Genomic DNA, 26,279 nt, shown 5'->3' with positions numbered 1-26,279 from the left:
TTGATCCAGGCTCCTGCCTCTCAGTGTGGGTATCGAATGGCGCCCGATGAGCTGATAGGTGATAAATGAGAGAGGGAGAATGTGAAGGAGACCGGTCATTGTAGAGGGGTCTGACTTCTCTTTCCCCCTGCTCTTTTTGAGGAGGGGTTCTCGAGTTATGACAGTGCCAGGTAGGAGTAGGTATGCAACACACCGCAGCATCTGGTGAAGACAGCTTCTTTTAAAGGGGACATAATGAAAGAGAGCAGACAGACAGATGCCTCAGTGAACCTTTTGCGAACGCTGGTCTTTAGGCGGGAGCCGGAGTGTGAGGTTCAAGAAGGTGATCAATGTTGCAAAGAGCAAGAGAAAAGGCAAGGGTCTTTGTGGTCAATTCCCACAGTCTATTGATATTTTTGTCCTTAGAGGGTCAGTAGAGCGTCCTAGGAGTTCTGACTGACTTTTCTCTGTCACTGTCACATCAGCGGTCATTCAGTACATTGAGTGATTGAGCTTCTTTTGTGAGAGGACGCACTTAACAGTGTTCTTAGTGGGTGTATTTTCAGTGACATTGTGAGAACCTGGGGGTGGGTGAAATGAACAATTTCCTTAACTTTTGGACCAATTCTTACTATTAACTAATTGCGTATTAGCATGCTTATTAATAACATATTGCCTGTTTATTAGTATATATAAAGCACATATTATGCATGACCATATTCTACATCCCTAATCCTGACCATTACTTAAACTTAACAACTACTTTACTAACTATTAATAAGCAGCAAATGAGGAGTTTTTTAAGGCAAAAGTCGTAGTTAATGGTTTGTTAATGGCGAGAATTGGACCTTAAAATAAAGTCTTGACCACAATTTCTTATGACATTAGATATTTTAAATTGCAACAGAATATACGGCAATACAGTTGTTTTTGCAGTTGTACAGTTGTTTTTAATTAACAACCATTTACGGTACACAGCATATCACACACAATTTATGGAAATGTAACCATTAAAAACACTAAGAAAAAATTACAGTGCATTTTAATATTTTATAAATGAAATTGAACTACAAATTGTTTTGGAATTAGTTTTTTTTTTTTTTATATATATTTTTATCAGCATTTTAATATTTTAATTTTAATATTTCATATCAAAATGTTTTTATTAACTTTTTTTATTTAATGGAAGCAAATAGTCTACTATCATTACAAAATAACTTCAGAAACCAAGTTGTAACATGCAAGTTTTACAAACAGGTTTGGAAATACTACTTATTATAACATTTGATTTTATTTACCACATTTAAAGCAGTTGATAAATAGCCAAAATATCCAGTTTCATGTCTGTGACAAAAAACAGAGAGTGGATTGCAGAATGTGCTTCTGTTCAATAAAATGCAAATAAAACAAACAATAAGCCTATGTTGACATCTAAAGCCCAATATAAGAACATTAATTGATTGATTGGTAATTTTAAATTACCTGTACGTTAATTTTCCAGCTAATATTAATATGTGATTTAAAATCCATTTCATTAATTAAATGACGTATCATGTAATTAATTTGATTTAAAAATTAATTGGCAGACCTTCTCTTGGAGACATCTTGGATCGAATAGATAATTTTTCCAAGACGTCATGCGAGGCATGATGGGTAAACAGGGACCCACTTCCATCCATCGTGTGTGTCCAAAGCAAGACGAGACAAATGGCGCTTTGAGTGGAAAATTCCCCTGTTGTAAATCTGTCACCTGGGCATGGTATTTGTTTCTGTTGTTGTTGCATTATTTATGATCTCAGTCTACCACAGGATTTAAAAAAAAAAAAAAACGAAACAGCAACACGGGCACAAGCCAAACAGTTATGACAGCACCCAGTTGACAGAAAACATCACCAGCTACGATAAGTCCGATGGTAGCGCTATGCTAACTAGCGCTGGGCTAACTGTGACCATCCTCAAAGCCTGGCCACGACCCTATCATACACATTTCTTGACTTGTAATGAAGCGAGAGGACTGTTTATCAGCATTCTGTCACCAAAGAGGTGTTGACTTAGTAGTTAAAACCAGAGGGTGACGGATAACACCATGTTTGGGCATTTGTCTACAGATGAGAACTGTAGTCCATTCATCCTTTCTAAGAGCAGATGGGTAGGAAGAGAAGGGAATTAACGTCAAATCCCATCACTTGTTGGGCCTTTTTAAAGCTTATTAGCACACAGCATGCTTTCAGTCAAGCATGTATGTAGCTAGTCTCTGTGTAATGGTGTGTGCATGCACACGTTTATGTGGCACCATCTTTTTATTTTAACTCAGCTGTTTTTCTGAGCATATCCACCCGGCCGTTCTGTCACAGTGGTTTGGAGGGCTTCTATCAGACCGCCTTTTTAAGGACTCGTCCCTCTTTCTGTGGTTGCCAGTCAATCTAGAGGCTCCGTATATCCGCTGCTTGGCTGATATACAAGACCTGACGGAGATACGGAAGGACGTATACAGCTGTTTCCGATCCGGCTTTGATACGAAAGGCTCTGCCATTGGTCTGCCGTGTGTCATGTAGATAAATGTAGACTTTTTTGTCACAGCTGATTCAACAGATGAATTCCTGCCTTATTATTCATTCACCATGAGGCAGGAGTTTGAGTTTTGGCACCCAAATGTGCTTTACTCAGTCTTGCAGGTCAGGCCGTGCTAGACCGTAGACTAACAAGAGCATGATGTAGGTCTGCTGCTCCGGTTCTATGCACAGACCCAGTTTGCGTCGTCTAATTGGTTCCAGAGAACCAGCGGCCCGGTTTAGCCTTTCTTTCTCTCTCGTAAGCTCTTCAACCTTGGTCTTCCTCCACCTTCTTCCATCTCGCTCTTTCACAGTTTTGTTTGATCATACTCTGCGGCCAGGGTCCACCCTAGAGAGCCTTCATGGCCCCCGGCAAGCCAACGAAAACAGAATAACATTCTGCCCTGGAAAGATACAGATGGGGTTAATAAGAATTAATAAAGTGTGGGGACACAAATGTTCCTGCGAGCTCGGGTCGCTTCAGACCAAAACAGACTCTGTCCCTGTCTTTTCTTACATCTCTCATCACTCACTCTTTCTTTTTAGCCTCTGTTTCCTCTCCCCGCTTCTCGACAATCAGGTAACTGTGTTTGCTTTCTGCTATTGAGCGATGAGGAGCATTCGCAGAGCTCCCTAAGCCCTACTATGTTCTCAGCCCTTTTTGAGAAGGTATTTATAAGGGAACATTTCAATAGATCTTCTGCTGTCTTCTGTTGTACTGTAGTATTTCAAAAGCATTGCTCACCTCTCCCATCCCAGAATTTATGGATCCGTCATTGCAGCCCAAATCCATCTTATTTAACATCTTGATTTGTATAAGAGAATGTGAAAGGACAAGGCCAGCCTTGGTTTGAAACCTATTCTTTTACTCAGCTTTGCATTATTGTGAAGAAGTTTTATCATTTTGTGTAGATGACACTTGTAGCAGAAAATATTTGCTAACAATATAATATACAAGATTGTATTAGCGTTTTTATTTTGTCATTAAATCATATCTTTTTTATTTTATTATTTATTAAATAAAATATGGGGCTCAATATTACATATTTATGAATATATATATGTATATATATATATATATATATATATATATATATATATATATATATATATATATATATATATATATATATATATATATATATATATATATATATATATAGAGAGAGAGAGAGCGAGCAAAGAACACCGTATCAACAGAGCTTTTTGAAACTCCGAATCAGTTAAACCTATATTGAGTCGCAAAATGATTCACTGTTTCGAAATGCTCCAATCAGATCGCGTATCACGAATCATTTGAGTTAGATCGGAAGCTCGGAGCGAGATCACGGGATGTTTTTACCCCACAAATCGCACCACACCACCACCATTTATATATAGTATATTAAAATGCATGTTCTAAAAATGTATATATCAGTGAATTTAGTACTCCATAATTCTTAACGTGAAATGTGTACCGAATTTCATTATTATATTTTATTATACGTATGAACCTACAGCTTTTCGTTGCAGTTCAGGCCTTTAAGTGCTAGGCAACGACATGCAAAATAAAGCATACAACAAACTCTCATTCACTTCGACACAAACCGCATGTTGCTATTTATCTCATTTTTAGATTGATGTGAAAACAAATGTGATGGCTCAATCATGCATTGTACCAGAATTCTTTGTTGAAGCCAGTAGGATACACACATGGCACAAAGACGTATGGTTTCTGGATTTTCTCCCACACAAGTGTATGTATTATTTTGATGGATATGGAAAAGCCGTGTGAGTGTCTGCTGTGTGTGTAGAGATGTTTTGTAAAGACCGGGCATCTGTCGGCAGCGGTCCAGGTAACTGAGATTGTTTGTCTGGGTTCCTGGAATGGGAATATTTCTCCTGACACATTTTTATTATACCACTGTTCTCACTGTGATTCAGTGATGTGTTTCAGCTGTGGTCTATCATCCATAATCATCCGCAACCTTTCACTGAATATTGTTCTTTTTTTCCCTTCTTCTTTTTGAATACATTCATATGTGACAAAGCTGAATTTGAACTCTTGTGTTCTGGCTTGCTAAAAGTGTTGTTTGCGTGTCATTTTAGCATGCGTCTGCATACCCGCCGTTTTATCTCCCTGGCTCGTGTCCAGATATCTCATTCTTGAACGGTAGAGGAAAACTGAGATTAAAATGACTCTTTATCTCTAACCCATTTCCTCATTCCTGTTTTTGGACAGATTATCCCCCCACTCATAGACCTCAATCAAAACCGCAGTAAGCTGAAACTGTACATCGGCCACCTTACGGCCCTGTGCCATGAGAGAGACCCCCACATCCTGCAGGACCTGGCCCCACCCTCCGCATACCACCGCAGCCAACAGGACACCTGGGAGGAGCAGCTTCAGAAGATGAGCCCCGAGCAGGTAAGAAAGGGTGATACTCTTTTCACTGAAATGTATCACGTTTTATTGTATGTGTCCATTGATTATGGTGACCTATATAGTGTTGCTCCATTCGCAGTTATGAAAAGGTGAACAAACACTTTAAATAAGGTTTAGTGCATTAACATGAATTAATGCATTAACTTGCATAAACAGCTTAATTAAAAAAGCTTATATATATATATGTATATGTATGTGTGTGTGTGTGTGTGTATATATATGTATATGTGTGTGTGTGTGTGTGTGTGTGTATATATATATATATATATATATATATATATATATATATATAATGTGTATATATAATGTATATGTATTTTGTTCTATTTTATATTATTATTATTATTATTATGCAAAACAATATTTAAAAAAAAATTGTTTGTAGGTGTAAACAAAAAACTGAAAATTGAATGTGAAAATGAACTTAAACCAAGATCAAAATCATTTAAATCTATTAAAAAAATAATACACATAAACAAATGTAAAAGTAATCAAATATTATTCATTATTAGTTCATAATATCTGTGCATTAACTCATGGCACCAATTTGAACCTTATTGTAAACTGTTACCGTAAAAAACACTTCATAGTTGAGTTTTTCAGTGGATCCCCATTATGAAAAGGTTAACACTTGACAATAAGGTTCAATGCATCAACATGAATTAATGCATTAGCTTGTATGAACAGCATTCATTAATCTAGGTTCATTTTTTTTTTTATAAAGGTTTTCATTTTTAATTTCTTCATATTAGTTTAACTCATTTAATTTGTAATATGTATAATATATTTAAAGTAAAAACAATATTTGTATATATTTAGTTCTTTTATATTATTATTATTACTATATAAAACAATACAGATGTAATATGTTATATAATTATTATAACAATATAAGCATGTATTAATTTCAAGATGTAAAGATTAAGATAAACCAAGATCAATTAAAAAAATGTTTCATGTAAACAGATGTAAAAGTTGTAAAAGTATTGTTCATTCTTAGTTCATAATACCTGTTGCGTTTACTAATGGTACTAAACTGAACCCTATTGTAAACTGTTATCATAAAGACTTTGTCGAGAATAGTTTGGTCCTCAAATCAATGTAACTTTTTATACGTCTTGCCTTTTCTTCACGACTCAACTTAGTACATAAAGTTTCTGTATTTATACGTATATGTGCACTCAAGGTACCGTAAGGTTTCTCGGGTACTTGGATTTGTCACCCATTGATTATTGGAGCCATCTGGCCTGGCCCTCACGGCCCTTAGCTGACGCTTACGTTCGCTGTCTATAAATCTCCTATTGGCTTTAAGAATCAGTCCTGTGCTGTGTAAATGCCATTAGTCCTCTTTATAGAGTGGATTGTGTTCCTACAGAAAATAAATAGTCCAATATATTGTATTTTATTAGCTTCATTTACTGTTACTTTAACAAAAGAAAACCAAAAAGCTACCCAAGGCTCACTTAAAAGACGGGGGAGAGCCAAGAGCAGAGGGGGTGGGGGGGGTGGGGGGTGAGAAAGACTTAAAAAAAAAAAAAAGAAAAGAAGAGCAACTGGAATGGCACGATAAAGAAAAGGAGTGTCAGCATTTGGACGGCGAAAGAGAGAAGCATTTGAGGAGGTAGTGGCTGGATTTAGTCTCTCCATGATGAACGATCCCCTCTCTGTAATAAATGCATGCGTGGATCCGTTTTCTGCACTTCGCTTTGAACCCATTGCCATACCTACCGTAACAGTAAATTGTCTACAAACGGACACTGGGTTTAGTCCCTGCGTCGGTGCGTCCCAGTTCTGCATCCATCCCCGATGCTTTTTGTAACATCAGAAAAATAAATTGTCTGGAAGTCTACATATACATTATACTCGCTTTAAATCGGCCCCATTCCTCAAGAGGAGAGGAGAGGAGATTGATCTGCTGTGATGGTGCCAAGGCTCATACAATGCTCATGTGTTTCACTGCACGGGGAACTATCTGCTTGGCAGGTTTTTGGCTTGCTCTGACATTATTGAAATGCATTTTTTATGTGGGCTGCCTGATGACAAACCTTTGGCCAGCGAACAAATAATGTTTAAGATTTTTAGTTTGCTGCAAGTAAACTTTGTTCCAAAAATTGGCACTTTCCAAGGGACTTTCTCCCCCCCTCCAGTACTTGTTTAATATGAAGTAGAGAGACGTCTGTACATTTATTTTCCTTTGAGAGAGACAGCTTTCATCAGACTGTAAGGACGGACTGAAAAGTTGCCTGGCCTTTTCAAGCTGAGTGTTGCCACTGGTCAGTTGAGGTTACTGCTCTATGTAAACATGAGGTCTGACCTTTTGGTTTTTGAATTGAATTCTTGCCCATGATGTGCTTAAAAGGGACTAGAATTTCAAGAATAATGGTCTTCAATCGCAGTCTCAAGCCCTTAACTAGTGGCTATCTTTAAAAATGCTGTTTTTGCTCGGTCTCTCCAAACTGTTATTCCTCACGGACCTTCTCTAAGGTCAACGATTCTGTGTTTATTTTGTCCAAACTATCATTGACAGTGTTTAGAAAGCACTGCTGTCTTGGGGGGGTGGGGGGATGGGGGGGAGTGGATAAGAACTCCTGGACCTTCACGCCAGGTTTTTTGACTCGTTTGGGTCCTCAGATAAATTGGTGAGCACGGACCAAATGAATTATGTGGGATTGTTCAAGAGCATGCAGGTTTGTGCAGGGTTGCAACATTTGGCAGAGTTGTTTCGGCTTGGCCAACATGCCAATTTCGTGTCAGACACATTAAGGCAGAGAGAATGAATATTTCAAGTTTCACCGGTTAGGCTTTACCTCTCAAACAGTTACACATATATCAGGATTTTTCCTCTCCAAATCCAATAGCTCTGAGATATTTAGCATTTCGCATCCATATGGTATCCACATGTACGGGATCCTGCTCATTCTTCAGTTACATGTCCTGCATGTAAGACACAATCCGCTTGAAGACACTTTTGGTCTTTCTCTGATGGTGGAATCACTTGCAGATGGTGGATTGGACAAGTTGCCGGCGTTCACAAGCCCATTTGATTGATGTCTTCTTTGACCTCTCTTCTTTTCTTTGCGTTGGGAGTGTAGCACATTACATTAGCGTTCTCTCCGCGCTGCAGTTCGCCCATTTAGATCCCTTCAGCATGGAAGATGCCAGAACGGGCCCGTTTGGCCATGACAGGCTCAAATTGACGAGAAAAGTCTGGGCTCATTATTGGCTTATTTAGCGTGTTCTGTTCAGTCCATTATTGTTAGTAACGTCCACATGAATTTACTTGTGGTGTCTTTTGATGGCACGTATGTCTCTCCGTAGTCTCGATTTGGGAGGGGGCTCTTTACTAATCTTCATTCTTATAAACGGAGTTATTAGTACATAATTGAATAGCCTTTTGTGGCACAGTCACCATCGAGCCCATAGAGGATTGAGGTAGGTGTCCGCTATGCCCAGTCCTCTACTAATGACAAGCCTCTTGCATTAAGAATGTGCTTTAGTATTTACGAGAGGGGCCGCACACTGTTTGAGCCCTTGCCCTTTCTTTGAAGCTAAACATTGATCTTTTAATTAACAGTTTTTATGGGCTTCTTTTTTACTGGCCTGGCACTCCAAGCTGGCACTGAGCTGGGTAATGTAGGACTTGTTTTTTTTACCCTGATTTCCTTTGTCTCTCTCTTGCAGTTTATAACATATAAAGACAGTGTTTCCTTTTAGTTTCTCTTCTCTTAAAGGGATAGCTCACCCGAAAACGACATTTCTGTCATCATTTACTCACCCTCGTGTTGTTTCCAAACCTTTATAACTTTCTTCTGTGGAACACAAAAGAAGCTATTTTGAAGTATGCCCTCTTTTTTTCAGCCGTGCAATACAATGAAAGTCAATTGGGTCTTGAGTAGTTTTGGACCCCATTGACTTTCATTGAGAAAACAGTTGGAACATTCTTCGAAGTATCTTGTTTGTTTCCCAGCACTTTTTTGGCTTTTTTCTAAAGCTCGTGTCCCTTTGCTCTTAATGGAGACTGGAGGAGTTACTCAGACAGGAAAATCAAAGATTGCACAACCAAGTTATACATAAGCCCGCAATGCATCACCAGTATAGACTAATCAGGACGTAGACAATGCAAACACACAAGATGATCATAATGCACACAAAAACACACACTTGTGAGCTCATACTCATATAGTACTCCAACTCTGCCAGACCAGCCTATTAGGCCTCATTGACAGCTCGTCCTCTGTTGTGGTCAATGCTTCTTTTATTACTCGTCCTCCTTGCTTGTTCTTTTTCTCTGTTTATGGCATAATGTTGTTTTATTTGGTTTGAGCTGTTCACAGGATGTTACTGCATCTCTGTTTAAACGGCTGGAATGCAGGAAGGTGATTAAGCCGGCGCTGAAAGAACCACTCAGTCATACAACCCACAGAGCCAACAAAGACAATAGACTCACCAAAAACGCACCCTATTTAGATGAAGAATTGGCGTTTTCAGGAACAAAAACAAAATTATTATGCATTATACATCTAATAAGGCCTTTACAATTTAGCTTTAGGGTTATTAGGTTGTGTGTAATAAATACACCGTTACAAAAGAGCACTGTGGTGGTACAGGTACTTAATAAAAATAATATTTAATAAAACAATATTACTATTATTTTTTAATATATAATATATATATTCAATATTTTTAAATACCTTTTAATTTACCTTGCATTCTTTATTATGCAATTACCTAATTTGCTTATTATATTTTGTTACCATGCCATTAAGTAACATGGTACTTTTTTAATATAATTTTTACATGTTTAGCCATGCACACCCACACACATGCACGTACATTTGTTTATATATGTATGTATTATGTATGCATAACATAAATGTAGCTAAACCCAATGGTGGTAATACCACGATACTTTTTTGTTGCTTTCAATACCTCGTTATGAATAATTCCTTGAGAGGATGCAATCATCTGTGACATTGTCCGCAGCTGTGAGACGCCCCTCTCCTGCACTGCAGCTGTGTCTATGATGAGCAGTCATTGTTTGATGAAAGTTACTGTCAGTTATGTTCTGTAGCCAGTTTCACCTCCTCTCTCATAACGTTCGAGTCTGCTGTTTACTTTAGAGACTGCTGATCTAAGATCAGTATGTAAAGTTTACAATCTTGGAGGAGAGAAGCGAAGTGCTCGACTGCCCTTGGCCAAAGTCATCTGGCTGTGATCTGGCAGCACAAAGCCAGCTGTATAAATAGGGGAGAGTCTTGCATTTTACGGGTCACTCTGAATAAAACATGAACTAGAGAAGATTGATTATTAATGACCTCAGGGCTGGAACAGAAATAATATGTTAGGCCTTGAGTCCTCCATTCTTTTTCCTTCCCTTTTCCCGCTCTAGTTCTCAGCACACCTTCATCCGTCTTTCGCTCGCTTCTTCTCTCTGTTTCTTTTCCGATTGGCACTCCGATAGATGTTTATTTTAGCCATCTGTTTTCAGATGTTCCCTTTCTAATAGATCAGGATTTCAGTAAGGATTCATGCAGATTTTGTGATGATTCTCAGGCTCACACCTGTCAGAGCTGGCATCAAATCTCTGTGTGGGTTCCAGTGTGGGTCCATGAGGGAGTTTTCCAGGGAGGCTGATATTTGAATCAAACCAGTACTAGATTGTAGTAGGTTTTGATAATCGTCTCGTCTTTTTAGACTATGGTTAATATTCCAACTTCTGCTCCTTCATTGTAGCATATTTTAAATGACCCTGTCATTCTTTTTTTATTAGATTTAAGTGCATTGTATTACATGATTAATTTAAATGTAAGTACATAGTAGTTAAAGACACTTAATATAAAGTGGGTCCAAAACGTTAATAAATAAATGACAAATAATCAATGTGAATTTAGGCATCACAACATTATAATGTATAGTATGAAAAAGTAATATTAATTTTGAGATTTGCTAAAGATTACATCTGACAGTTATAAAATTATAGCGCTATATAGAGTACAAGTATAAGTGAGCATTAAGATTAGGGTTTAATGCAAATGCATGTTATCTTTTGTCTTTTTTTATGCATCTTTTGTGCTCAGATTTATGTCTTGAAAAAAATATATAAGTTTTGTTTTTCTTTCGTGTTCTTGAGCCAAGGAGATTTTTAGTCACTGTTGGAATGCCAAAACAGGCCGATTAGTACACTGGCCAGTCAGATGGATATGCAAATGGTTATGCTTCCAAATGTGACCAAAAAAGGCAAAAAGGAGAAGAAATTAAATTAGCTTTCTTCTGTATCAGAAGAAACCTTTCAAGACAATTAGCTTTTGGTAATACTTTCAAATGCAACAGGTGAAGAAAGATGATCAGACTTAGCCAAAATACTGACAAAGTCTAAATTATGAAATAATTTAAATTTTTATTTTCATAATTTAGACTTTGTCAGTATTTTTTCAGTATACTTACTTGTACTCTATATAGCACTATAATTTTATAACTGTCAGATGTAATCTTTAGCCAATCTCAAAATGAATATTACTTTTTCATACTATACATTATAATGTTGTGATGCCTAAATTCACATTGATTATTTTGTCATTTATTTATTAAGATTTTGGACCCACTTTATATTAAGTGTCTTTAACTACTATGTACTTAAATTTAAATTAATCATTTAATACAATGCACTTATTGTGTACATATGTTTTTACATTGTACTTACATTTAAAAAAGAAAAAAAAAAAACTTCCTGTAATTACATCTGTAATTACACTCTTGACCCTACCCCTACACTTTAACCCACCCTTAACCCTAACCAAACAACCAGACTATCTTTAACCTTAACCATATCCCACCTCAAAAGCAGTAAAAGTGATATGCAATACATAATACAAGTGCATTTTAATAGAAATGTAATATAGGCCATTTATTGAAAAAAAACACAATTTTAATATCAGTGCATCCCTTATGATTTTTAGTATTTTAGCTTTTACATAAATTTTAATAGATATTTGCTGAGGCTCCGCCTCCTGTACCTCCTCTGATGGACCGCCACCAGTGGGCTCTTCAGGAAGGACTGTTGGTTAAAAGCAACAGAAGCTGGTCCCGGATCAGCCCCCTGATGTGCCGTGTTGGCGACTGCAGTGTGTCTGTGCCCGGTGGGGTGGGCTGCAGGCTGACAGGCCCATGAATCCAGGGCTGCGTAAGTGCAGTGTAATTTAAACGGGCAGGAAATGGGGGTAAACATAGTGGAACAAGCCCACAACCCGCACAGCCACGATTAATGAAAACACATGGAGCCGGCGCATATGTCTGCTGTAAGTGGGCCTTTACATTACGAGCGTCTCTGTCTCTCTCTGCCTCTTGTTCATTTACTCACTTCATTGTTCAAGTAACGGTGTGTGTCAGTAATAGCAGTAGTCATCTGTAAGTAACAAAGGTGTGTGGCTGCAGACAGTTTAACATAGTAGAGACGTCTGAACTGCGGTTGTCTGAATGAACACTCCTTAAAACAAACACATCACAGAGACAGGAGGTGAGACACAGAGGCGTCATAGACTGACTTCTTATTGATTTTTGATGCACTGATTGCTAAGGCAAGCATCAATAGTAGTATTGTTCATACTTAAGATTACAGATTTAAACAAACATCTAACCTAGTATTAATCTTTGATTTATAGCTCGTCCTACACAGACATGGGTAAAATCTCAAACTATGCGCCTTTATAATTTTTACCTGGAGGACAATAAAGTGCTAAAAAAAATGACTTGGACTTACATTTGAAGGTCACGTCTAGAAACAAGAACATCATAGAGAATAAAAACCACTCTGAATGCCTTAGCAAGCTCGTAGTAAAACCCAACAACATCATGACTGCGGGTTAAGCATTAGTGATTTTCACCAAAAAATGTAAAATCATCTTTTTAGACTCTAATCTGAACTGAAGTCTCGAGCACGTCCTGTTGCTTTGGTTCCTTTTGTTCGGAGTTTTTCAAAATCTCACTCTCAAACGCTGTTTTTGTAATACATCGTTTCAACGAGTGCTAATCCGGAGGGGTGCTGACCGGCTAAACCAACAAAACTTCTCAGCCGACCCCTACACATCCAGAGAAAGGGAAAGTGCGGTCCCGTCTTCAAAGCGATTCGAGATGAGCCCTCTGTGCCCCGCGCATGTCTGTTCCAGGGCTCGCTTCTCCTTCATTTTACCACGCAGTGAATATGTATGAAAGCACCTCAGAATCCAGAGCTGGAACAAGGGTTCGTCTCGCAACACATTCGCCTCGGGGCAAGAGGAAGAATAATATATGAAATAAATACCCCCAAATGATGAAACCATAAGCACGATTGAGCCTTCTCAGCTGGAAGCCGCCAAGGCAAACAATGAAATACTTCAGCAGGTTTATTGTGATTTTCGCGCCCTGACGAATCGGGTTTTTGCGTTCCCGAGATTGGGTTACACCGACCGAGCCGCAACAGCATAAACTACACCAGCTGACGTGCCATAGAAGCGAACATTTCAATCGTAGATATGTTCTTTTTTTCATTTATGTATTTATATGTGTTTATTTGTTCTTCCATCCTTTGAAAGTAATGAAAAACGGGGCTTCAGTCTAAACACGAAATATTTCTGAGGTTTGTCACTCTATCGGCCAGCTGATGAATCATCCTGCCAAGAGTGGAGCTGTCAGTCTGTGGCGTTGCCTTTCTGATGGCTTTATTTGCGTGTTCACATGCGACAAAACCCACACCATTCGCAGTCGTGCATCTGTTTCAGATTGAACTTTGGCTTGGAAAAAAGATACCGTGATGTATCCGACTTCTTCCTCTTTTTGCTCGCAGTCTAAGCCAGTAGGCAGCCATATTACGAGTCTTACAGCTCATTCAGGGCCTATCAGATTAATAAAAGGCGTTAAGGATTGAGAAGGGCTTTATGAAAGCGGGTTTTTTTCCACAAATATTTAATAGCCTGTTGGGCTCTTTTAAAGGCAAGTGCTTCCATGCTAACCATTAACCGTTTGTTTAGGGTGAGGCCCGTTCCATTAAGTTCCGTTGCCATAGAAAACCGATTGGATCATTGACGTTGCTGTTTTTCGTCTCCTACAGCAGTGACATTTCACATAGCTCGGTCTCCTGTTCATTAGCAAATGAGGATTCACAACAGTCTAGCCATGATCGTTAGGAGCTGCTAGGAAAGTTTGCGCCGCTCGGAGCCTGTGGAGGAATGTGGTTGTAATTTATCCCCATGCATCCTGAAGCCCCTGCGGCAGTTTGGGCTGAGTCATTGGAGGGAAAAAAACAAAAACGAAAAATATCTAAGCAGCGCAAAAATCAAAACTGGGGCTTTCATCAACTTGTGGTGGGTGTTAACACTAAAGTTATTTCAATCTGGGTTTCGATCGTGATTGCGTCCCTGACTTGACCACATACTTCGTAATATGTGCCCCACTCCGCTGAAGTCCTTCAGCCGCGTTCAAAGTTGCGGGCAGGGGTGCAACTCGTGTGTCCGCGTTCCCCTCTGAAACTCAATTACACTTGACTGATGGGGTGCACAGATCCGGCCGCAGATGAGGCAGAGGGCAGTTCCAATCAGACGCGGTCGCTGTGCAGTTGCTTTTTATAAATGGCCACGCCCCCTCCATTCTGATTGGCTCGGGTAGTTTGCATAACAGCACTGGGGCTAGTCATGTTGGGAGTGTTCAGTTCAGAAATTGGGGGTGAAAATGAGGGACAAATGGAAGATAAAATGGTACGTCAAGCTGCTAAGATGCTGTAAGTACAGTAAGAGGATAAGCACGGGAAAGACAAACAGAGAAGGGGCGAGAGAGATCCCAGTTTAAGTGGCTCTTATAAAGCCGCAGAGGCTTCCTGCTCTAACGAGGAGGAAGTGGGGAAAGAGCTCGTCATGAGCTGAACACGATCCAAAGAAACCATTTTTAGAGATATGTTTGTGTGTCTCCTAAGAAGATGGGAGAGCCGAGGGAAGGATAAGAAGAGAGCAAAGAGAATGGTGTAGGGTTTAGTCTAACAAAGATAAAGCAAATTTCAAAGCTAATTTTAGTTTTAGTCTAGTCTTTGTGTGAAGCTGTCATTTTAGTTTTTATTAGTTTTAGTCACGTTCATACTCTTTTTTTTTTTTTTTAGTCTAGTCAAGTTTGTCAACTAAAAGTCTGAGCATTTTAGTCTTATTTTAGTCAGAATTAACCATGACTATTTTCGTCTAGTTTTAGTTGACGAAAACTGATGACATTTTAGTCTAGTTTTAGTCAATGAAAATTGTATTTTAGTCTCTTTTTAGTAATGTAATTCTATTTAACCCAGTCAATATAGTATAAGCACCTAGTACAGACGAAACCAAAATGTTCTCTTAGCCAAACCCATTTCAAACAAGGTTATCTTATTATATTATTGTTACCTAGACTCAAGAATACATCCATTCCAGACACAGAAGATTTGAATTTACAACACACGAGTTTGCATTCAGAGACTGGAAGAGGGACTAAGGTCGATGGTGTTATGCTTTTGCAGTTTTGTCCAAGACCCATCTAGGTAGAGATTGTTTGACTGATGAGTAAAGCGGCCAACCACAGTTTGCTTTGTCATTCAGGGTCAGGTTTATCTGAAAAAGTTGCTACTACAAAAGAATGATAGATAAAACTCAAATAATTGCACAGAAGTGTTGGTCCATGATCAGATGTAGAGAAAAAAGCAGGAATCCATGTAGATTTTGTCATCAGAATTTCTGTTCATCCAAAAGTATTGCTTTTGGATATCTAGTTTACCTTTGGATAACTTTGTGGCTCCCAAGTTCCACGAACAAAGAGTATCTTGAGTGTCTTTCAGGTATTTGATGGATGTTACAGCTCATCTTTAGTTTGTATTCAGGTAGACTGATGAAAAGTGGCCCAAAGTTTTTTTTTGAGGGGGATTTTCTTAAAAATGAGGAGTAAATCAGCGCCTCCTCCTCCTCAAAAATTATGAGGACCTTTTAATACGTCCCCGTGATAAAAAGAGCACCGTTTCCTGCTAAAGGAGTCATTGTTTTCTCTCAAAATACTGTAGCAGTGTCACATTTAGGGGAAAGGCTAATGGCGTTATTTCGTTATGCAGATTTATTGAGCAAAGTCTTGATTGCTTTAGCAGAAGGCGGTCAATCCCCAACTCCAGATCCCCCTTTACTTCACACTCTCTCTTTCTTTTTTGATTGGAGCTTGTTAGCCTTGGCCTTGGATGCTCCTGATTTCCGTTTTTGCCTTAGCTATGGGGTTCAGAACTTACTAGTTAACATTCCCCTTGTCCCACTAAATTGGAGGATCTGGATGAGTATATGTTGCAGAGATGAGGCTGTGTCATCCAGGGTGATGTGGAGAGCGGATTTGCTTGAAGGGTTTGAGTTCAGCCGTTTGATCTCCATGTGCCACTCCAGGCGTAAATGTGCGGCCCAGCATTTGTTGAAACACATCCTCTCTGAGTCATCGTCAGTGCCGTCAGCACAGTCCAGACTCTCCTGTCATTGTCTGACTGTGATGGTCCGCCGCTGCCATTTGTTCTGCTCTCATTAATGTAGCTGTTGTTTATCAAGACAGGCGGAGGAGGCTGACCATAAGCACACAATAACACTTGATGATAATCTGCAACGATAACACATGATAATGCGCTCCTTTCTCGCCCGTTCAATCGCCTCTGTCTCTCATCTTCTCGACTTTCCTCATGTTTTCGGGTCAAGGCTGGTGTGGAGACAGATACGGATACTTTCCCTGTATGGAGTGCTATATCTGTTATCTTTATAGCTCTGTTTTTTGAGGATTTCTGCTAAGTACACAGTCATAAAAAAGGAAGTGATGGTCCTTTTGTCACACCAAGGAGCGTCGTCTTTGTGTGTGTCTGTTTTGCACCTGTTCAGTTTTTTTCAGGAATTAGTTGCATAAAACATTTTAAAGTAACTTTTATATTTAGTGCTTGTACAGCAGTATGTTGTATAAATCACTTTGATTAAACATTCAGATCTCTTTGCAGCAATGTTGGGATAACACTTAGGACTCTTAAGGACTCTTTTGATTTTTACCAAATTTTGCCCTGATTTTTGCTAGATGACTAAAGTCAAAGCCAGTCTGCAGATTTTAGGCTGTCGTAGTTGACAGATTTCATAGAAATTCACAGCTAAAATGTTTTGGTTTTTTTAAGTTTCAAACTATGATTCCATCCAGTTGGAGGATGTTAAACATGCTTGGTATTTTGAGCTGAATTGAGAACACATATTGCTTTAATTTCTCATGCATCTCCTAGCAACGAGGCGCATGTTTCTGCATTGGTTGTGTTCTGGGTGATGTGAAAGTAGTGTGTGAACCTCAGTTGTTTACTGTATTATGCTCAGTTTTTCTGTAATCGTTTACAAAGTTGGCAAGTGAAGGAAATCCAGTGTTCAGATTTTTAGGTTGTGTAGTGTAGTCCAGCCTTTAATGTAACCATATTACTATTTGGGAGTTATGAGTAAAGATATGTGTTACTTAATTGTACGCAGTATAAGTAATGTTGCTTCTCTATTAATTTCATTCATGCCCTTTATGCATACATTGCATAAATTTCATTGCATGCAAACTATGATGAATAAAAGCTTATAAACTGCATAAAATACCTTTCAGAAAAACAACCACAAGCCAAGCATATGTAGAACCACTTCTCTGGGAGTAAGAAAAAGTTATATCATATATTATTTTCCATAAAATACTTGATTGTATAAGTCTAGAAAATAGGGCTGCATGATTTGGGAGAGATTTTTGAATGTAAAATTGGTCATTGATGCTAAATTCAAGAAAATAGTCCTGTGCCTTACTCTGACAGAGTTCATATATTTATTTAATTAGCTCACTATAACAATAATTACGCTAAACCATCTCTCAATTTTAATTTTATATCCATACTAGACAATCCGCTAACTTTAATGGAAAAATTCAGGGAAAGAATTCTAATCAGAGCTAAGCTTGCTGCACTCTTGTTGGTTGCTGAAAGCACACATTAGCCAAAAATATAATAAATGACCAAGCATGTGATGTGTAAAATGCTGTAAGCTTTCTGCAGGAGTAACGTAATGATGTAACCGTTAACATTGATTGCCAGCACCCTAAAAGTAGCATTGTCTTCACAAACTTCCACATGCCTGCTCAATTCTTCTAGCCCTAGCGGGCTACACGTGTGGCAGTGTTAGCCGCCCCCTGGCCAGTCTTTCCCTCACCTCCGGTTCTCCACTGTCTGCTCTTAATAGGGCTTACAGCGGCGGCGCTCTGCCAAACTGCGCCCTCACGCAGGCCCATACATCAGCCCCCGATGAGGCTCATTAACCCTCCTCTCATGTCTCAATACACTCCTCCTCTTTTCCTCACTCGTTCATCTCCATCACGGCTTTTCTCCTGGCCAACGCGTTGGACTCCAACGCTCCCAGGAGTGTCGACACAGGTGACGAGATCATGAGAAGTTAAATCGGGCCAGGGTGGCTCTCACCTAATGACCCGACAGGCGATTTCAGTGCTTTCTATTGATGTGCGATATTTTAGAATATTCAGTTTTTTGAGGAATGTGCTCACATTTTATGACTTACGAAGCAGTGATAGACCGGTATATTGGCCAGGCGGGTCAATATTTGGTCATTTTGAAATGATGATCATCAGCCGTTTGCATCAACTTATACTAAATTTGGTGTACTTTGAGAAAATATTATGTGAAATAGGTGCTCGTTTCATTTAGGCAACATTTGCATTTGGTAATGTACATATCAGCTACTATATTGGATACCAGCAACAATGTAATCTCAGTACTGGCATCAGCCTTTAAAAAATAATTTTTTTTGTTGATTATGTACATCTAGTTTGATCATTCGATGCATGTTTTTGTCTACATCTTTGCCTTATGAAATTGGACTTCTAACATAGCCATTTTATCCTTCTTGCATAGCATTTCATCAGTGTTTTGCATTACTATGCCCTCTTAATTCCTGACCAGGTCTGAAATCCAGGATTTGACCAGCCCCTTTGCTCAGTCCTTGCTCAGAGGCCCTGAAATGTAAAGACTTTCCCGGGCATATCTGTCTCCTCCCTTTTCAAACCCTGTGAGCACCTAGCAACGCATTAGCACTGGCTGTGTGGCTCGTGAAGGGGCGGGACAGTTGTGCAAACACCCGTCTGACGGATAACTCCGCCTGCCCCCGGTGACCCACCGTGGCATGTTTTGATTCATTAATTATGAAATAGTTGCACGTTCCAAACCTACACAAAAACACACATGAAAGGGAAACATATTTTATGATGTATGAATATTACTTCCAGTTATTGTTACAGATGTCTTTATCATTAACCTTGTTAAAGTTGGCGTTCATAGGCCAGGAGAGCCAAAGAAAATACTTTTGTGGGTTTTTGTGAAATATTCCACTTTCTATGGGCTTTGGTTCAGTGGCTCGTTTTCAAATCCGAAAAGCAATTTAAAAGCGGTACAGCACCACGAAATACTGATTGTCCAGATAGGGCCAAATAGAGGCCATGGACGGGGACCCGGGACAGTCTGGGTTCAGTGGGACCTTAGTCGGAGACTGTGTGTGTGTTTAAAAGTGCAATAGTGCAGTTGATACACTTGATTTAAAAAATTCTAAACTTAACTATTGCACAAGATATTTAGACATTTTTAGAGATTATATATTAAATAGCATTCATTTTACCTCCCGAGGTTCAGTGTTTATAAAATATTTTGGCATATTAATTATGTTTTCATCTACCGGTAAATGTCTAGCTCTCTTCATTTCAACGCACATTACCAAAATTAAACCCCTTACACAAACTTCCGCTGATTTTTCTCTAAAATCAGCAAAGGAAATGCAGAAAAAGTTTCCTTGGCCTGCCACTGGGTAAGTAAAATAAACATAACGATTACATTCTCGATTATCAGACAATGATTATCTTAGCATCTTATGCTAGTTTATTGTGTTATGCAATTTTGCTTCTCAAGTTCTTATTTTAAAGACCTTTAAATATTTTTCCTGGAGAACAAGATAAAAATAGTGATTACGTTAATTGATAATCCACGCACATGCTTCAGCTCCCTTTATTAATCTTTTCCTTCTCTCGTTGTCTCACAGTGTTTGAATAATTAGTCCTCTTGATGAGAGTATATTTTTGTACTTTTAAATCATTTGAAAGAAAATAAACTGTCTGCTGGCCACATTGGCATCTGCTTCGTGTGTGTGCGTGTGCATGCGTGTGTGTGCGTGCGTGTGTGTCTGTGCATGTTTATGTGGTTTATGAGGACACAAATTTGTATAATGACGTGGGTATGACAGAGGTATTACAATATGAAGGTGGTTTATGAGGACACTATGTCCCCGTAATTCAAAAGGCTTAAAAAACATACTAAATGGTGTTTTTTTTTTTAATCTAAAAATGCACAAAGTCTCCTGTGAGGTCTAAGTTTAGGTGTAGGGTAATAGCACACACAGTTTGTTCAGTATAAAAACCATTATGCCTATGGAGAGTCCCCATAAACCACAAAAACCAACATGTGTGTGTGTGTGTGTGTGTTTTAGTATGTTAAGAGGCACCTGCTCCTGCCATGGCATATTTCCTGGCATGCTTGGCACTGCCAGCGCCCAGGAATCCCCCTTCCCTCCTCTCATTTCTCCACATCCCATAGCCAAACCTCTATGGATATGATTTGGAAAAAGGATTTGAGCATTAAAGATAACCACACCTGTGATTATCATTAGACAGAGGTGCTGTAAAATGTTAAATCCCTCTCTTTAGTTTAAGTTTCTTTTAATGAGCGGAAAATTAAACCTTTCGGGCAAATTCCAAGTGTTGAATTTTATATAACGATTTAAAAAGAAGTGCTCAGTGAGGTGATTTGTTTTCAGTAGTGTTTTAAGGGCTAGACAAGAGAGACAGAGAAGGGACCCTCTTACTTGAGGGTAAGTGGTTGAGAGGCGAGGGGTCTCCATCCTCACATGTCTGCGCTCTGCGTCATCAACCCCACTCTGAGAAGAGTGTGGATGCTGCATCACTGTTTGTCAGCCTTGCTGGATTGTATTAAACAATAAGCCACTGAAGGCTGTGTTACTATTTTGTCAAGGTTAAGAGGTGTGGTAGTACTTAATAAGGTTTAATTTGTTACCATTACTTAACTACTGAATATTAGTTATGGTTATTAGTTAATATTAGTTATAAACTAACATTAAAAAAAACTTCTGAAACATTTTTATTAATCTAAGTTCATGTTAATTTCAACATTTATGAATACATTATTAAAAACTAAACTTTTATTTGTATCTAATGGGCCTGAGCTAACATGAACTAACAATGAACCATAATGTTAACAATGAAAAACACTAACAAATGTATGGTCCATTGTTATTAAACTATTTAACTATTAACTAATTGAAACTTATTGTACAGTGTTACCAGAGGTGTTAGGCATGATGAGAAGTGGTAACATTACTGTAACACATGCTAAAGAGTATTTATATTTTATGTATTTTTTCATTAATAAATACATTTGTAAATAATAATAATAACAAATAAATAATAATAAAGAAAAAATATGAGCACAAAAGTGAAGCTGTTGAATGAGGAATATTATCTGTTGAAGTTGGAGTCTAACCAAAACTGATTGTTTTTCGTAAACAAAACATTGCATGATTCCACTTGAATTCTACGAATTATATTATGGTGCAATTTTTTTGAAAAATCAACCATTACAAAGTTCACATTGAATGCACATTGAAAGTTTTTGTCTCCATGCGGCAAAACATTTGTGGTATATTATGTGCACTTTGCAGCCAAGTTGGACAAATGAGAAACAAAGTCATTATAATATCAAAAAATTGAATGATTTAGGCTGATGGATATATAAAATGTAATATTAATAAACACTTTTTTTTTCTCTCTGGTTCCTCAGCTGGAATCCGAGCTGGAGCAGTGTGAACGAGAGAGTGCCGAACTGCAGGAATACGCAAACTCCGTCCTGCAACAGATCGCCGATCACTGCCCGGACATCCTGGAGCAGGTGGTCAACGCTCTGGAGGAGTCCTGCTGACCGGACCGGATCACGGAGCTCACTCTTCCTGATCCTTCTTCCCTTACTTCTGTGTTTCACTCGATTTCACAGAATGCCAGCACACAAACACAAACTCTCGTACCCTCGCCCACATGCACAAATCAAAGGACAGACACAACATATACGGGAAAGACTGACAGCTCACAAGTCAAGTGCACGCTTGGATTGGCTTCGAGGTGTGGGAACGGTGGGCTTTCCTTCTGCCCTCCCCTACCACCACATTCACCCCCTCCGCACCTTCACAATCCCGTTTACACTCACATAAACATGGAGAAGAAGAAACCGAAAGAGGGAAACGGGCGGCTGGGAAGCGTAGTATTATAAGACATGTTCACTCATTTAGTTAAACCCGTCCTGCGGGAGGTGAAGTTCTCTCTGTGAGGGTCAGGAAATAGTCTCCTTATCTTGATGTACACTATTGCCACAGCTTTTAAAAGCTGCAGGATTTTGAAACCGTTTTGAAGCAATTTAGATTTTTTTTCCCCCTCCCACCTCCTCTCCCTTTTTTCTAGATGCTTTGTTACTGACGCTAAATTATGGGTCATTCGCGCAGGGCAAAACTCCTGCACTCTCGAACCATCTGGTTTCACTCAAAACTTGGTTAATGCTCCGGTTGTGCCAACAGACAGTCTGTGCGGACTTAAACATACTTTTACTATCGAAGTCAGTAGCGGGTTTAGATTACTGCAACCCCCACCATCTGGGATTTGCTATTGACTTGGTTACTGGCCGATTTCCTCCCCAAGTCTCGTTCATAAAAGTTACGAAACGGACAATATGGGTAATGTTATCCCGTATGCACCTGTCACCAGCTAAAGAAACCACAGCCCTGGTTTGTGTCTGTTAAAGGTGAGAGGAAGAAAATTATTTGCCTTGGAAGTTGTAGGTTTATTGCTGCTAACATTTGTCTTTGCATGTGGCAGGTTTGGTTTGCTCATGTTTTTCTATAGCTCTCTGATGCCGAGGGCGGTAAAACAGAGGGTGTATTGCCGACGCAGATGTTGTGGACGCAGAAGTGCCTCATCATCAGAGAGCAGCTGCCACACATCACTGGAATAGGAAAATAGGCACCTATCACTCATTCCGTACTTTGAAAACTATGTGGTCTCACACTGGGATGAAGACTGGCGGTAGTTTCTCAATTTGCTCGATTTTCCAAAGCAAAGAGTCAGAGACTACAAGGTTTTTCTTGCCGCATAAGGTCAAATAAGAGTAACTGTTTAGATACCCTTTTGCTTTATTCCACTCTCTCTGTTTTTACGAACAGTTGGAAGTTGTTTTTTTACGGTTGCTTTGTGAGATATCATCAAGCTTTGATCCCAAGCATCTCGCATGTACCATCATGCTCCTGTCGTTCTCTTTGCTTGGCTTCATATCATCATCCTCAGACCCGGGCGTCTCTGTTAGCACAGCCGGCAGGTGTATCCTCTTTCACTTTATGGTTATATGGGTCTATATCCGCTGGCATTGGGTGTCCCTTTTTGGACTGGCCACAGGAGTGATAAGATACAACCTACTCATTCAACTTGTGATAAACGTGTTTGACCATTGCTTTAAAGTCCAGAGTCGACTTCCCCTGTGGATGACACTGGGCGTAACGTGCCCTCTGCTCTTCTCTCTCTATATCTCCTCATCCCTCCCTCATTCATGACTGTGTGTAGTTTATGGCTCTGACCTGCTGTGTTGTGTTAGTCATACTCCTCTCTGCACGATAAGCCCGACAGACAAGACAAACAGCACAAGATCACAGCGAATATAATCATCTCTTGCTCACACGCTCCCATATCACCACACCACCTCTCCTCATGCTCATACGCACTGGTTATGAGGGAACCTGCCACGTGTTGTGGGGCCAAACGTTCGATTTACCCAGATTTGATTGCACTGTGAGTCTCGAATCTAGTAGCTGTAGCTAGTGCTAGTATACTGTTCTGCAGAGATTCATGTTTGTTTTTCTCTGTGAATGATAAAAGACGGGTTTAAGTATTTGGGTGAGTTTCGTAAAAACGCATTCAGGTCACATTATATGGCAAAATCGTAAGAAATTATATGTTGCATAAAAAGGAATGAAGCTACATAATTTTCAGGAAAACTAAGCACATTTTCCCTCAAAATTCGGGAGGAATTTAAATTAAGTGATATTATTATTATTATTCTTAATCATATTTCTCATGAGATTCTGATTAAAAAATATATTGTATTACAGTTTTTTTTTAAAAATCCAAAATAAAAGTTAAATGTAAAACATTTTATTTAAATTTGCATAAATTAAAGTCAGTAAAACAAACACTTAAAGTAAATAAGTATTACTGTAATATATATATATATTTTGCATTATGGTAATGAGAATTGAAAATATGCTTAATTGTCATGAAACATATAGTCATAATATCTGTTTTCTTGAAGCAAATTATAATTTTCAGTTTCCCATGTACTTAACATGTTTTGTGAGATTCACCCTATTGAATCTATAATTAACTAAAGCTTTAACCACATATTCCCACGCTCACATGGCCAATGCCAAGAAAACACCCGTTCGCGTGCCATTCTCACCCTTGGCACCGTAGATCTTATTGCAGTCATATACGTTGCATATCCATAAAGTCTTTTATGGTTTTATGCTCTTAATTACAGCTGATGGACTTCCTTATGAGGACATAAATGTGACGAGCAGCTCTTTTGGGCTTTTAAAATCAAACAGCTGATTGATGACGCCCTTCCTGTTTTTCATCTCTGTCACTTTCTTCCCGTCTGCTATCTCATTCACGCACAAACACAGTTTTGGCAGTCACCCGTGGGTCTCTGAAATATGGGGCTCAGTTATCTACACCGTGGCTGAATTTCCCCGCTTAGACTAAACACAGACCCCTCACACACACACACACACACACTCGCTATCACAGGCCCTCTCGCGATTTATGTCCTTCAGTACGGGAGCTGGCCTCTCAGTGCAGAGCACTCCGGAGAATTCCCTAAGAAAACAAAAAGAAGGAACGCTGTGATAACTGGGAGCAGATCAGAGAAAGAATGACCCGGCGCTTTGCAGAGGGTGTTATTGTGTGTTGAGTGAGTGTCTCTCTGGAGCTCTGGTATTTGTGTGATTGCTGGTTATAGGCAGACCTAATCACACAGAAGAGTATGGAAATTCCCTGCAGGCTTTGGATCGCACCGTATGTGTCTCAGTAATTCCTCCTTGTGTTTTTGAGGAATTACAGAGATCTACACCAGCGCTCTCTGCTCAGTAGCTAATTACCAATGCTATCAATATTCAGTAGCACTTTATATGAAGCCTGTATCTATTACAGTATTTTGAATGCAGATTAATTCACAATACCTTGCTTAATCATGTTTACAACAATGCATTATAAAACAACATGAAATTAGGTGTTTTTTAAGGGTGTAACCGTTAGATAAGTATTATAGTGCATTAAAACTAGTCATAATTATTCATAACTGATAAGTTGTATTATAAGGCATTATAAATGCAAAATTGGGCCTCTTTTTGATCTCGAAGATGGAAAGCAGGCCAATTCTGTTTATATAATGCATTAGAACACCATATACCTGAATTCACTCTATATAATCAAATATTTAATCCTATGCAGGCTTCATAGAAGTTTTTAATATTTTTAACATACCTCTCACTATTTTTTTGTAAACCACTCTTGTTAATTTATAGGAGCAGCTCATAGGATGTGGTCAGCTGACTTTCCATACCGTTTGGCTTTTTGCATCTACCTGGCTTGAAACTGCATTCAGCCATGAGTGCGAATGAGCATGAGGTGTTGCTTCATGTTTTAGTATGAACATTTTTCATCCTCATTAAACTCACCGAGGCATGTCTGTGGAGGGAGAGAGAGAAAGAGCAAGCGTGGGGCGGCCAGGCTTCGCACAGGCTGTAAGGGCCTGACTTATTTTCCATTCGCTGTCAAGATTTTTATTCTACCCTATTTTGCCCTATAACATTTGACATTTATCATAGTGTCTACTTAAATGCTTCACAAAATGGATTACATCATGTTGCATGTCCCATAATTCTTAGTGTTAATCAGTAGTGATCCCGAGTTTTGTCATACATATGTATTTTATTCATTACTGAAGAACTGTGAGAACACTGCCAGAGACGTCTCATACCCACATGCATATACAGAAATCTGTATTTATACATGTCGATGGTTGGACTTAGACTTAGTTGAACAATTTGCACAAGCGTCTGAGGAAGAGAATATATCCGTCTGAACAAAATGGCTGTCAG

General features: G+C 38.9%; 1 protein-coding gene across 1 annotated transcript in view; it reads left to right on the top strand.

Annotated features, from left to right (window-relative positions):
* The window catches only part of LOC306858196 (ELKS/Rab6-interacting/CAST family member 1-like), a 210,122-nt gene extending 187,989 nt beyond the window's left edge, over nt 1-22,133 (top strand). Inside the window, exons 18-19 of the mRNA XM_079398619.1 lie at nt 4,753-4,938; nt 21,866-22,133. Coding sequence (XP_079254745.1) covers nt 4,753-4,938; nt 21,866-22,003 — 324 coding nt within the window. The 3' untranslated portion in view covers nt 22,004-22,133. The remainder of the gene's footprint in view (nt 1-4,752; nt 4,939-21,865) is intronic.
* The last annotated feature ends 4,146 nt before the right edge of the window (nt 22,134-26,279 follow it).

The sequence above is a fragment of the Barbus barbus genome (genome assembly GCF_936440315.1).
Source record: "Barbus barbus genome assembly, chromosome: 39".
Taxonomy (NCBI): Eukaryota; Metazoa; Chordata; class Actinopteri; order Cypriniformes; family Cyprinidae; genus Barbus; species Barbus barbus.
This window is presented reverse-complemented; position numbering and strand designations above follow the sequence as displayed.